The sequence below is a fragment of the Stigmatopora nigra genome, chromosome 19, assembly GCF_051989575.1.
Source record: "Stigmatopora nigra isolate UIUO_SnigA chromosome 19, RoL_Snig_1.1, whole genome shotgun sequence".
Taxonomy (NCBI): domain Eukaryota; kingdom Metazoa; phylum Chordata; class Actinopteri; order Syngnathiformes; family Syngnathidae; genus Stigmatopora; species Stigmatopora nigra.
Genome location: NC_135526.1, coordinates 2,883,519 through 2,896,563, shown reverse-complemented (window position 1 = coordinate 2,896,563; position 13,045 = coordinate 2,883,519). Strand labels below are relative to the sequence as shown.

The 13,045-nt window shown below is 45.4% G+C and overlaps 4 protein-coding genes across 5 annotated transcripts; 2 read left to right on the top strand and 2 right to left on the bottom strand.

Annotated features, from left to right (window-relative positions):
- The first annotated feature begins 1,029 nt into the window (after nucleotides 1-1,029).
- On the top strand, nucleotides 1,030-2,803 carry cryba1b (crystallin, beta A1b). Its single transcript, XM_077741388.1, has 6 exons — nucleotides 1,030-1,144; nucleotides 1,226-1,271; nucleotides 1,354-1,472; nucleotides 1,811-1,952; nucleotides 2,031-2,173; nucleotides 2,451-2,803. Exons 2-6 carry the CDS (start codon nucleotides 1,233-1,235, stop codon nucleotides 2,596-2,598), a joined length of 591 nt encoding a protein of 196 aa, XP_077597514.1. The 5' UTR covers nucleotides 1,030-1,144; nucleotides 1,226-1,232; the 3' UTR covers nucleotides 2,599-2,803.
- Nucleotides 2,804-4,867: 2,064 nt separating this feature from the next.
- On the bottom strand, nucleotides 4,868-6,557 carry LOC144212905 (trafficking regulator of GLUT4 1-like). The gene is made up of 3 exons (XM_077741098.1): nucleotides 6,003-6,557; nucleotides 5,127-5,253; nucleotides 4,868-4,881 (listed from the first exon to the last, which is right to left on the bottom strand). Exons 1-3 carry the CDS (start codon nucleotides 6,357-6,359, stop codon nucleotides 4,868-4,870), a joined length of 498 nt encoding a protein of 165 aa, XP_077597224.1. The 5' UTR covers nucleotides 6,360-6,557.
- Nucleotides 6,558-8,620: 2,063 nt separating this feature from the next.
- On the top strand, nucleotides 8,621-10,295 carry LOC144212378 (uncharacterized). The gene is made up of 2 exons (XM_077740194.1): nucleotides 8,621-9,298; nucleotides 9,702-10,295. The coding sequence occupies exons 1-2, from the start codon at nucleotides 9,172-9,174 to the stop codon at nucleotides 10,052-10,054; spliced, it is 480 nt and encodes a 159-aa protein (XP_077596320.1). The 5' UTR covers nucleotides 8,621-9,171; the 3' UTR covers nucleotides 10,055-10,295.
- LOC144212375 (F-box only protein 40-like) lies at nucleotides 10,286-12,893 on the bottom strand. Of its 2 annotated transcripts, none has more exons than XM_077740190.1 (5): nucleotides 12,536-12,893; nucleotides 11,109-12,406; nucleotides 10,907-11,038; nucleotides 10,566-10,833; nucleotides 10,286-10,521 (listed from the first exon to the last, which is right to left on the bottom strand). In XM_077740190.1, the coding sequence occupies exons 1-5, from the start codon at nucleotides 12,593-12,595 to the stop codon at nucleotides 10,324-10,326; spliced, it is 1,956 nt and encodes a 651-aa protein (XP_077596316.1). In that variant the 5' UTR covers nucleotides 12,596-12,893; the 3' UTR covers nucleotides 10,286-10,323. The 2 variants fall into 2 exon arrangements, with proteins under 2 accessions (XP_077596316.1, XP_077596317.1); XM_077740191.1 differs by having other exon boundaries at nucleotides 10,286-10,506.
- Between the last annotated feature and the right edge of the window lie 152 nt (nucleotides 12,894-13,045).

The following is a 13,045-nucleotide window of genomic DNA, read 5'->3' as shown; positions in this document are numbered from 1 at the left end:
CAACAGGTGTTTTGATTTTTCTTTTTTTTTTAGGGGGGTTCTACATTGGTCATTATTTGTAATGCTTGTACTGTAACAACTACAAAATGCGTGTCGTAGTTTTTCTTGCACTTTTTACACCATCTCGTCGGAGCTGGCCGTGCCTCTTTAATTTCATCATATTGTGTGTGTTTGTGTTGTATCAGCCTGCCAATGATTGGTACATACATACATGCGCGCACTCAATTTTTGCTTGTAAACACATTGCTCTTTGTTTTTTTTCAATAGAGGAGTAATAAATAGCATTCGCACCCACCTGTGTTAACGTCTGTGTATGTTCAACACCCCCAAGAATCATTTTAATCTGAAATATTTCACATTTTTTAACAACTGGATATTTCAAGGTAGTATTGAAAAATGTTAGGTTAGAAAAATAAAACATGTCAGACAATGCATTATTAAAGAATCAGCATGAATGACACTAACATTTATTTTATTATATTTTTTTACAGAAGCATGCTATGGTCACAGTGTAATTCCAATTGTAAGTATTCACAACACCGTATCTTTAAATAAGATTAAATTTTACAAGTTCTCAGTGTAATGTTTGTTTAATCATTCATAAAAAAATGCATCATAATATACAGTATGTGAATGTTGAGAAAATGATAAAGATAAAGAATTTTTAGCATAACGAAAACAATAAAATGACGAACATGTCTTTTATACGTGTGTGAAATAACCTACCTACACACACATTAACATTACATGAACTCTATACAAATGTACAATAATGGCATGTGTCATTAGTAATGTTGGTGTGAGGGTCTCGGGGGGGTCACCACCCATAGGGCCTGCTGAGTTTGCATCTCCCATTGTCCGACATGAGAGGTGCATGTGTCAGCAAAAACGCAGACAAAAAAAAGGTCAAATAAGACACCCCATTGGCCGACGTTGACGGCGATGGACGTCCAATCCATTTGAATGGAGAGATTCCAATCGTGTTGAAGGGAATGCCATCATGCGTGCGTGTCCCAACAATAGTGTCAAGTCCAAAGCAAAATGCTGACACCAGGTCATCCCCCAGCGGGCCCCCGAGCGCCAGGTATATAATCCCCCAGCGGCCCCGCCAGTGAAACCCTGCGACACTCGGATCGGCACTTTGGTGGGTACTTTGCCGACACTTTCCTAGCTTGTGCTCACACGTGCACGACTTGTCATTGACACGCTTTGGCATGTTACCTAGGAACAAGATGGCTTCGACCAATCCCTCACCCACAGGTCCATGGAAGGTGAGTGAGTGGCATGCTTTGTTTTGTTTTCACTTCCATTTTATGGTACTTAGTTTAAGCATGTGTATATGTATGTGTACAGATCACCGTGTACGACCAGGAGCACTTCCAGGGCAAGCGTGTGGAGTTCACGGCTAGCTGCCAGAACATCGTGGAATGCAACCTGGACAACATTCGATCCCTTAAAGTGGAGTGTGGCGCGTACGTATGTACCCCCAAAAGTGAAAAACTACAACAACAAAAAAACAGCCAGATTGTTTATTTGGGTACAGGGCTGAATTATTGTCAGACTCGGGTAGTGAATATTTACATTTTCAAGAAGAAATTCAATATGAATGCTGAAATGTGAGGAAAATTGAGCTGTAAAATGTAGCTTGTTTCCCCCAATTCAAAATACTGGGTGAAAACCAGCTGCCACTGTTTTAATGCAAATGTAACATAGTCTTTTGTTGACAATGAGGGACTAAAATTTCAAGTCAAAATCTGATTGAGAATACATTGTTCCATTTTGGCTCCTTTTTTGTTGTTGTTGCATTTAGCTGGGTGGGCTACGAACACTCCAGCTTCTGCGGCCAGCAGTTCGTTCTGGAGAAAGGCGACTACCCTCGCGTGGAGGCCTACAGTGGCAGCAGCTCTAACCGCATCGAAAGGATGATCTCCTTCAGGCCCATCTGCTGCGCCGTAAGCCAACGCCCCCTGAGACTTACCAATGAGTGGCGGGCGGCATTGTGTTCATCATCTTGCTGTTGTTTTTTTTAGAACAACAAGGAAGCTCGCATGACCATCTACGAGATGGAAAACATGAAGGGGCGCCAGTTTGAGCTGTCCGATGACTACCCTTCTCTGCAGGCCATGGGGTGGTTGAACAACCAGGTTGGATCCATCCACATCCAGAGCGGAGCGTAAGTCATTTTAAATATATATATATCAGCTGAGATAGTATCTAGCACCCCCGCCACCCTAGTTCAAATAGGAAAATGAATGAATGAGTATTAGAATATCTTGGTTAGCCCTCATTTCCACTCAACTGGATCCTGGACATTAAGAAGGGAGGCCCATTTGGAAAAAAATAGGCCCTAGCGCCACCACACAACTTTGTTCCGCCACTGCAATGATTTATCATTGAGGCTGATGGATGTCAATGGCGGTCAGTTAGTCAAAGTGATTTTCCTGCGCCAGATTCGTGTGCTACCAGTTCCCCGGCTACCGAGGGCAGCAGTACATCCTGGAGTCAGACTGCCGTGGTGGGGAGTACAAGACCTACAGGGAGTTTGGTTCCCACGCTCAGACCCCCCAGATTCAATCCATTAGGAGGATCCAGCACTGAAGTCCTCTTTCTTCTCTAGTCCTTCTCCCAACTCCGGTCCAGGACGGACTGGGGCTTCTTGGCCGTCGTCTGCGGCGCTTTTGTGTTCTGGCTCGATCCCAGTCGTGAAAAGACAGGTGCCAACTTGTTATGGCTTTGTCAGCAGTTTCTATTCAGCACATTTGAATAAAAAGAACAAAGATGTCCAATCGCAACGTCAATCGCACGTTTGGTGACCAGTCTAGAGTGGAGTTTGTCTTTTGCCCAAAGCTAATTTCACTGCTTGATTACTCGCAAATAAGCCAGACCCTTAAAATTGCCTTATAACCGTTTAATTGAACCATTTCTCACATATAAGCCACCCCCTGATTCACAATTTTCACCTCCATATTCATGGTTTTAATAGGGAGTACAAATCTTACTTTGAAGGGAAAAATCTTTGGAAAAAATATCATCAGCTGTGGTATTTCTGAGATACTGTATCAATCAAAAGCACTATATAAGGAATTAATTCATCCAGTAATACTTGTTTTCTTACTGCAAAACAAAATATAACCAACAAATAGTAAATAATACTTTGGGTTAGCAAGTCTTATACGCATATAAGTCGTACCTTTGATTCAGACATATTTTTTTGTTACCAATACAGTTTATATGCCAGGCCTAATTTAGTATTCCTACATATACTTATCTTTATCATAGTTAAGCGTCTTTCCATTGGAGAGAAAGGAACATTTCACACAGTAGATGATTTGGGCCCTTTAAAGTTTACGCCTGTAATAGGAAGCGCCCCCCCCCCCTCCCCCTTCCTCCACCACCTCATCTCTGGGGGTCCGCTTTCCTCTAAGTGCCTCGTCCAGTAAATGAAACCACAGAATGGCGCTCGCAAGAGTGTTTACACGCGGCCTGCCCGATCCTTGTCATTGACAAATTGGAGTTCCCTAACTCTGCCGCGGCCATTCGTCGCCACGCCGACCGGCGGCTGTGATGAAGAGGAGGGTGAGGAGGAGAGAAAGAGGCGGCGGCGTAAATAAGAGATGCTGAGGGTTAAGCAGCGCTAATCGCTTTAATGGCCTTTAATGCAGGAAGTCGGTGATGGAGGAGGAATCATCACTTTGTTCACTCTAGGGGAAGGAGGCATGGGGTGGGATTTGAGCCGGATTTTTGGTGGCTTTTGTGCAATCTCTAATGACAATGGCTTTTGGTGACTTTACGAGGTGTATCTGTGTAAAAATATATCGGGAAAGAGTGGCGATATTCCCGAACAGGCGCCGCCGCCCTCTTCCAGTCGGCGGACGACGTTGCACTCCCTCGCAGATGACTTGGCAAGAAAGATTAGAAACGGAGGGACGAGAGGGATGCGGGGGAAAGAGACCGGATGCGTCGAAAACATTATTGATTTGGGGAGGGGGGGTGATTGAGCAGTCGGTAAAGTGCTGCTTGCATTTTCACTGCTTCTTCTTCCACTCACAAAGTCCAGTCACTTTGCCAACAGGATTCCTCCACCAATATTTTCCCTTTAGTTTTTAATTAGTGCTGTCTTAAATTTAACTGTTTTATTTGGTACTATATTGCTTCCTATATGTGACATTTTACAGTTCCAGATTTGATGGAAATGATTCAGTGTGACTCGTTTGAATGAACTTGTTAAAAGACTTCATAATGCATTTTTATCAATTATTATATATCAGTTATTTAATTTGGTGACTTTTGTATATTCAACCCTCATTAAGACATTTTTATTTGGCCACATAGCATCAATACTTTGGTATTCTTAACAAATTAGTGAAGAAAAGTGCCTTCCTTGACTTGCACATGCTCATTGCAGTTTATTTGACACATGCAAACAAACGTATGGCACACACCGTGTCAGTCATACAGTAGAAACATACAAAGTACACGTCAACACAACGGACACACGGGTCGCACCCGCTCAAGAGTCAACGTGGGGAGGAGGGGTTGCGGATTGGGGGGGGTTTGGGGGGGCTTCAATTCGGGTTGCAGCCGTTGACCACTGGTTAGTGAGAGAACTTTGCCTGTCTGTGTGTGTGTGTGTGTGTGTTGTCGTGTCAGGTGTGTGTTTTAAGGCGCTCCCTCCTGTGATTCTGACCTCAGGGGTTGTTTAGGGTCAAGCGGTTGCAGACGGATGTCATAGTCGGTCGGTCGGTGGTCTTCCGTCGTATCGGTTCCGTCTCCATTTGTGCTTTTCCTCCTCTTCTCCTTCCTTGTGCAAAATTTGGGACGGAGTCCAAAGGAGGTTTTGATGCCGCTCCTGCTGAGGGAAGGAACTTCACTGCTGGAGTTCTGCATACAGAAAACAAAAGTAAATATAATCATTTCATGAATATACTGTGTCATACTATTAGCTGAAGTATATCATTTGGAATGCAGTGATACTTTTTGGGTCAATTCCCTTTGTTCAAATACATGGTATATGGTACATGGTATACATATACTACTATATTGTCAAAATATGCCAAATTCTCATATATTGTAGATATGATGACATATGATGTATTATTATCTCATACAGTGACATGGCTCCGTACCAATGGTGAAGAAGATGAAGACGATGACGGCCACGCCTAGCAGCATGGCCAAGCAACTGAGTAGCAAGGAGACGCGGCCATACTTGCGCGCCGCCTCCACGTCGCCGTTGTTCAGCACCGAGCGAGACTGACGACGAGAGGAGAGGGAGGTTAAAGGTCAGAGGTCAGTCCGTGACTAGCACATGACGATTTGTCCACTTGAAAAGTTTGATACAAATCCCTTGATTGGTTATTGAGTCATAACAAACACAGACAGACAACCACCCTCAACCAAATTCATCATCTTGGCAATGCCATTGACGGCCATACATGTCCAATCCAATCCATTTTTTCAGTTCAAATTGTCTCTCAAGATTTTATATGATTATATTTTAATGACACAATTTATTTCAGAAATGTGTACTGTTTTCTGTTAATGCACTAAGAGGGTTAAATATGTAAATAATATCATTTTCAATTGATAAAAAGACCTTTAAATGAATCAAATTGTGGCAAACTGAAGAAAATTGGCATTGTATCATAAAGCATGTTGAAGTGAGTTGAAGAATTTCATTCTGATTAATTCGTGTGTTGCTACCACATAGTGGCACATATAGTACACAATTACTCATATTTTGGCGTATCTTTGCAGCAAAGCAATTTTTTTTAAGGCAAAGAAGGACTTGTGCCTGACACACACACACACATACACACACATACACACACTTGACTGTTATGACTCTGACGAACCGGCGCCCGGTGGCCCCAGGACCGGTACCAGTCCACGGACCGGTGGTTGGGGACCACACAAAGTTCATTTGCTCCATGAAAATGTCAAATGTATTCTAACAGAAAGTACTAAATGTATATATGGACTTTATGTTGAAATGTTCTTACCACGCTGGCGTACCACAGTGCGCACACATTAAGCGGCACGCCCGGACAGAGGCACGACAAGACGGCCAGCCACAGGTAACTGGGAGGCACCGGGCCGGTCGGGACGCTGGACGCCAAGCTCAGGCGGGACGACGATCTGGGCGCGGCCGCCAGCTGCCCCACCGAGCCGGACTTGAGCGGCGAACGCCGGCCGTTCTGCTCGGCATCCAGCGAGCGGATGCTGGCCCGCAAATCCAGCGAGCCGGACGGGGGAGGAGGGTTGCCGCCGGCGCTCAACAGCTTCTCGGTATCGAACAAGTCTCCGTGGATGGACGGATCCCTTTGGACCAGAACCGTGCTATCCGTGTTGAGGGCCATGTTGAAATCCCAAAGTGCTCGAAAGTCCTGCAGTCTTCTCGGGAGAGGCCAAGCTCACAGGTTCTCCATCGGGGAGCTTTTGGTGCTCTCATCCAGGTCCGAGGTAACCCCACACCCACACGCCACACTTAGCGCGCGCGTGCACGCCGGCCAGCGCGTAAAAGCTTTCCATTTACGCAGAGCAAGGCTGAGTCAGATGTGCGCGTGCACGCGGGTGCTCAAAAGTGCACAGCTCAGTCGAACCGGTACCGCGCTTAATGGACCCCCCGACCTCCGCCAAGAAAGTCGGAAATAGAGAGCAGTTATTGCCACTTAACTCTTTCGGTGCCACGGACAGTTAAAGTACACGTTTTTAAATGATACACTGCCATTGACAGTGATAGACGTCCGATCCATTTGGATGGGGAAGGATCCCAATGTAAATTGGACTTATATGGTCGCCATAAAGTTGATAACATATACTTGATTTTAAGAGTTTATTCATCGGCTATGACATCACGTGTCGCTTGAACCTGCTTATCAAAGTGAAATGTAATAATGGATATAATAATGCTTGCAATCATCAATTATTGACTTGGCTCTAATGTTGCTAATAGCGGTAAGCAGAGAGGACAGAGTAGATTTTTGAAGGATTTATTTCTATTGTCTCTATATACATTAAACACCTTATACATATGACCTTATTAAAATCCCATTCCTAATATTTATGGATTCATAAATATTTTGGAAGTATACTAGTATAGTTAAAAGAAAGGCAAGAGATTGCCAGTGCCACCAAGTGTTGATAATGAGAAACTACATCATCTTTGCTTACTCATTGGCTCTCATTGACTAATCCATTTTGACTGGCAGGCTAGTGGAACTTGCATGATCAATGTACATGAAACATATTATACATATGACGTCATTACAGTATCATTCATATTTGTGTGATTTGATATATTTGGGAATTAGTCAAAATAATAATAATAATGATAGTGAGCAATAGACACATTCCTTTTGACCGAGAGCCAGATGCTGCTCGAGAGCCACATGCTCGCCACCACTGGCAGTGAAACTCATCATCATTTGGATACTACTTGGTGTTGGTACTTGTATGATTGTCATCTTTGTATATATACTAGTAGTTTCCTCCATGTTTGGTGGTAGAGCTGAGCAGAAGAGTTCTTCAGCTGGCAGCTTTAGCAAGCATCACAAACGTAAAGCACACGAGTGAAGAACTGCTCTGAGCATCAGCCAATCATATTTGTTGGCTTTCCTTCTTCGAGCCATCCTGCCAAGGAAAAAAAAGGTACTTTCAGTATTTGGGAGTTGTATTCAAGACCAGTATATCATTTTCATTATCATTTTAATGATGCCAAAGAGTGGAATTTTTTTTAAAGAAATTGTGGATATATAATAAATAAATGCCCTGTAAAGAGTATTAAAAAAAAGTCCTTTATTTGTGCATGAGAAGGTAAACTCGGAAATAGACGTCTAACGACCCAGTTGGCACCGAATGGTTAAATTTGACGCTGACAGACGTCCAGGCCATTTTGACTGGGAGGGGCCGACAGTCGAAATGGATTGGACGTCTAACCCCGTCAACGACAGCCGAAGAAAGAATGTTGTTGCATAAGTTGTCGACAAGTGACATTGCGTTGTCACATGAAGACGAGCAGGCCTGTTTCGAACCTGACCGAAGCCTTTAGGACTCAATAGGGTTCCGAGACAGGCAGTGTCCTCCCAAAGTCTCGCCACTAGGAAATCCACTCATCCACGCCACGACAGCAGTGACACACAAACGGACGCAGACGAAGACGTTCCGAACCAAAGTCCGAAGCCTCCTTGTCGTTTTCCTTCTTCTTCCGGCTCGATCGCGTCCAAGTAAGGAAGTGAGCCACGCCGGCTTCACACGCCGATGAGACAGACGCCTGCCTGCGTGACAACGTAACACCAGTTGTCGCTGCTTAGTCAGCTGACTCGTCGAGGCCGCGCCTCTCGCCCCCGCCCACCCCTTCAAATAGCAATGGAGTGATTGAAGAAATATAGATATCGATCATGAGGATGATGACGAGGTGGGGGTCACGTCAACGCACATGCAGGTAATGTAATTTAATGAAATGTAGTAACATGTAATGTAGTGCAATGCAATGCAATGCAATGCAATGCGATGCAATGCAATGCAATGCAATGCAATGCAATGCAATGTAATGCAATGCAATGTAATGTAACGTAATTTAACCGTACCTCGGGAGCAAGCATATTTTGAGTTGTATCTGGTTAAAATGGTGGTAGTTGCTGGGTAATTTATTTATTCATTTATTTAGAAAAGAGATTATTGTCAATGTGCAAAATGTCTTTACAAACGATTATTTGGATGACTTGGAATCGCGTGCCTTTATATTAGACGATTCGTGCTGAAATTACATCATGGTAGAGCTTTAATGACGCTTTTATTAGACTTTTCACAAGTGTTGTATTTCCCTTGGGTTTCCCCACCCCGGAAATAAACAGGAAGTTAAATTTTTCGCTCAAAGTCCATCGTAACCTTCCAAACATGGTAACATATGTATTTTAAGTCGTTACATTCACTGAAATTTAAATCTTGATTTAATGCTTTATAATTTGAAAATATGTTTTTTTTGTTTTAAATGAGGAATCCTAAACAGCCGTCTTGACTCTTGCATCCCGTTGCCATGGAAACGACAAGTAGCGAAAGCGAGTAGCCAAATTTAGTTTAGCCCAGGACTCACGTCATTTTCTTTTCAAATCTTAAAAGCAAGGAATTTTCACAATAACGTCTTGTCGGGGTGACTATTAACTTGCAAGCATGTCTGATGAAGAGAACCTAAAACTTAAGGCTTCAAGCAGTTGGGATGACAAAAAGAAAAAGAAAAGGAAGAAAAGAAAGAAGAGGAAGAAAGTTGACACCCCAGTTTCACCTCCACAACTCCCTGGTAACTACAGATGTTTGGAATTTTGAAGAAAAAAAATCTCTTTCTAATGTTGCTTACTAAAAAATTTGCTGTTGTCGCCATTAACAGCCTTTAATGGCAACAACAGTGATTCAATCGCTTTATGTATGTGATAATTCCATATTCCAAAATTGGATATTCTGCTTCTTTCATTATTTCCAAACTACAATCCAAATGCAATTTAAATTGCCCTTAGCTATTAGTGTGAGCATGATTGGTTGCCCATCATTGGCAGGTCATCAATTGAGGGTGTCCTGTGTCTGTTTCTAAATCAAAATAACCAAAATATAGACCTTTTTCTTCTTCTTGATATTCAAATTTTGGAGCTGTGTGGCATGTCGCCGTAATATCAGTCAACCCTCATTAAGGCTGTCATTAACCGCAGATGAAGCCAATCCAGTGGTCAAGGCCCCCGAGGTGGTGCAGGTGACCACAGTACCTCGGGTTCAAATGTCCAAACGTCGACCCAAGAAGAACAAAGACCCTCTAAGGGACCCCCAGCCCACCAAAGAGGAAAGCCCCGTCGAAGAGCCGGAGGTGGCAGAGCTGGACATGCAGGTCAGGGAGTGTCTGAGGTGGGAGGGGGTCCTGGAAGACCCTTGGGCAGAAGAAGAGAGGCTGGAGGAGTACCGAGCCAACAGGAGGCGACGCTACGCCGCCCAGCGAGATGGTTGCTTAGAGACAAGTCCCGCCCCCAGCCGCACCCCTTTGCCACTTTTAAGCAACGACGTGCCCTGAAAGTCTTTTAGTGGAGTTGAGCACGGAAGTGGAGACTTCAAAGCGCAACAAAATTTGTTCAAGGATATTTTTTTTTAGAAGAAAGCACAGGATATCAAGAGGACTGGTGGAATTTCTGGGATGGAGGACTATTGTTCCTTGGACTATTGAAACAAAGTGGAACAAAGTGGAACAAAGTGCCATTGTTGTTGTGTGTTAGCTAGCAGAAGATGAAATAAACAGTCACATGTCTTACTTGGAATTGATTTTTATTCCTGTACAATTTATTATTATTGGTGATCATTGGACTGCATTCCACGTAGACGTTTGCATGTGGGGTCCGGCAACAAAACACGCTCACTTCTGCTCTCTCGCCGGTAATAGGGACACACCCGCAGGTGTTCCGACATGGACGAAATGTCCCGGAATTTCCACTTGTCCACCTCGGAGAAACTGCTGCTAAAGTGCCAAACCTGCTCACAAACAACCTGAATTAAAAGAGTTAGTTGGCCTTGAACTGACCCGTTCTAACCTTATTCTGTGGACTCCATCGGACCCTCACTCCGGGCCGGGCCACCTTTTCCCACCGCAGAGAGACCGTCCCGCGTGTTGTCAGAAGCGTGGAACAAACGTCCCTCATGAGGCGGGACACCAAAGCCAATTGTGACAGCGATAAAGTGTCCAGGAAGGCCGCCATGAGACACAGGAGCTCAAAGGGAAGCGAGCTCAGAGCATCGCAGGAAGAAGAAGGGCTTCCGTTTGGGATGACGGGACGCAGCTGGAAACAGCCCAGATCCTCCCTGAAGAAAAGATTCTGTAAATCCTTGCTTGGGGACATTGTCCCCTCAAATTTGAGTTCTACATTAACCTTACGTGAAAACCACGTTGGCCTGATGGGTGGATGGCGTGAATCTGGTCTGGCTAAAGGTGCAGCCCAAGTACGCTAATGGACATCGCTGCTGGAACCATCCATTGACGTTCATTTGGATGTCGCTGTGGACATTCCTGAATCAGAAACAGGAATAAAGTTATTCCTTGTTGGGGTTCTACAATGCAAGTTTAAAAAAAAGCAAACCTGTAATGTGCGGCATAATCTCGCCTCCGGACGCTTTGTCCACACACAGCGGTGAATGCGGAGCTAGCCTTGTGGTGACGGCTGTTGACGCTCTCCAGCTGCAGCTGCAGATGTAGCTCCTCCTCCCTGCCGGCCGTCAAGTCGGCCAGGGAGGCGGTGTTGGCGAATGGCGCCGACAGGAATTGGAAAGTCTGCGTGCCTTCATCCTGCAGGAGGCCGTCGGTGCAGACCTTCTCTGCGATCAGGTGACCTCGTTGCTCCTTCTCCAGAGAGCACAGCAGCGAGGCCTGAACCTCCTCCCAGAAGGGCGTGTCAGGCCGCCACAGATCTGCAGTGTCCACGGCTTTGTTGTCCCTCTTGTAAAATCCCGGGTTGCGAATTCGACCTTGTTTGGCCGAGAAGCTGCTGGGAATCTTGAAAGTCCTCACGGTCACGATCTTCGTAGGCTCCACACGGTTGCAACCGGAGGCCTCCTCTCCGCCGGAGGGCGACATAGCGGGCGCTACATAGCGGGCGGTGACTCCACCCGGCCTCTCGTCCTCCGTCCTGTCCTGTTCTTTTGCTTTCCCCGCTTCTCTGCAGCCTCCTTCTGCCATACTGAACATGCTCTCCCAGTTGCTGAAGTTTTCCAGCCGGGCTCGACTTTCCTGATCCAAAGGCTTCCTGGCCAGTGCCTCCCGCTCCTGCTGTGTCAATTCCTCTTCTTCATCATCCTCCTTGGTAGCAACATTGACTTGAAAAGGGCTAAAAGACGCCCAAATCTTAGGAGCAGACTCCCTTTTTAAAGCCTCCTCCATCCTCCTCTTCTCCTCCTTCTTCTTCTTCTCTTCTTCCTTTCTCTCCTCCTCCCCAGCGCACTGGGTCAGTTCCGGGAAAAGCTCCCTCATCTTCAACGAGTGGAACAACCGCATCTGATCCTTCATCGCCATAGCCAGGTCCAAGTCCTCACGTGCACCCCCCTTGCATTCCTTCATTAAATTGCCATGCAGTTCTGGACTCGGGTATGAGTGGGCATCATTGGCAGGCCAGCGGTTCCACTCCACGCAGCAGACCACAGCGCTAGCCGGGCACACCCGCAAGTGGGCAGCGAGTTGGCCGCGCGGGAGTCTGGCCGGGCAGCCGAAGCTGAAATTCAGGCAAGGCGTGCGGACGCGGTTGCAGAGCAGGAGGTGCTCCTCCTCCTTGCAGGAGTGAAAGAGCGCCCCACAGCTCAGTGGGCATGCCACCAGAGCGCAGCACACGCCCGCCTCTACCTGCGCCCGGCAGAGCGTGCTGTAGCATGACCCACAGTGAGTGTGCTGACACATAAAAATATGCCATTAGCATGGCGCAGGAATAGAAAGCAATAACATCCAACCTCTCCATTACTGTCTTTCCTATGTTATGATATGTTTGAATACAGTTTATATCTATGAGAGTGTACTCACCATTGGATGTTTTGTGCTTCCTTTAAGCCTGTGCCAAAGACAAAAGCTGCAGTGCAACATACAAGGGGGGAAGCGGGAAGTGTGTTTTCACCTTCCGTCAAGGATCTCTAACATGTGTCAAGTTGTTGGAGTTAAAATTAGCACAACCTCTTCCCTTGCTTGTCAAGCAGCTGCTGTTCATACCTTTTAAAAGTTCCTGTTCTCTACCTTCATGTTTATTTATTTTCAATATATTAATCATCAGCAAGAACAAAATAAATAGGAGTGTCTACCTCTTTTTTTTAAAGGTAGTTTTGACCTGAGTATGCCTTTTATTATGGTAGCCCAGTTCAGCCAGTCTGGCCAGTTTATGACTCGGTTTTCATTTATTCACCAGGAATTTAAATCACGAAAGGGAATAGGGCCAAGGAAAACTAGGTGTGTTATAAGCTTGCGCAATGGGACGGTTTCCTCATTAAGAAAGCAGGAAGCTCCTTATTTGGGCTTACGGACATCCGCTGCAGCCACAGG

What these genes read in the sequence shown, in the direction of transcription:
- cryba1b (XM_077741388.1), top strand. Translation starts at nt 1,233, where the DNA reads ATGGCTTCGACCAATCCCTCACCCACAGGTCCATGGAAG. An exon ending in TCAGGCCCATCTGCTGCGCC is followed by an intron (nt 1,953 to 2,030) that starts GTAAGCCAACGC and finishes TGTTTTTTTTAG; the next exon opens with AACAACAAGGAAGCTCGCAT. An exon ending in ATCCACATCCAGAGCGGAGC is followed by an intron (nt 2,174 to 2,450) that starts GTAAGTCATTTT and finishes TTCCTGCGCCAG; the next exon opens with ATTCGTGTGCTACCAGTTCC.
- LOC144212375 (XM_077740190.1), bottom strand. Translation starts at nt 12,595, where the DNA reads ATGTTGCACTGCAGCTTTTGTCTTTGGCACAGGCTTAAAGGAAGCACA. An exon ending in GAAGCACAAAACATCCAATG is followed by an intron (nt 12,407 to 12,535) that starts GTGAGTACACTC and finishes TTTATGTGTCAG; the next exon opens with CACACTCACTGTGGGTCATG. An exon ending in GATTATGCCGCACATTACAG is followed by an intron (nt 11,039 to 11,108) that starts GTTTGCTTTTTT and finishes TTTCTGATTCAG; the next exon opens with GAATGTCCACAGCGACATCC.
- LOC144212905 (XM_077741098.1), bottom strand. Translation starts at nt 6,359, where the DNA reads ATGGCCCTCAACACGGATAGCACGGTTCTGGTCCAAAGGGATCCGTCC. An exon ending in CACTGTGGTACGCCAGCGTG is followed by an intron (nt 5,254 to 6,002) that starts GTAAGAACATTT and finishes TCTCGTCGTCAG; the next exon opens with TCTCGCTCGGTGCTGAACAA.
- LOC144212378 (XM_077740194.1), top strand. Translation starts at nt 9,172, where the DNA reads ATGTCTGATGAAGAGAACCTAAAACTTAAGGCTTCAAGCAGTTGGGAT. An exon ending in TTCACCTCCACAACTCCCTG is followed by an intron (nt 9,299 to 9,701) that starts GTAACTACAGAT and finishes CATTAACCGCAG; the next exon opens with ATGAAGCCAATCCAGTGGTC.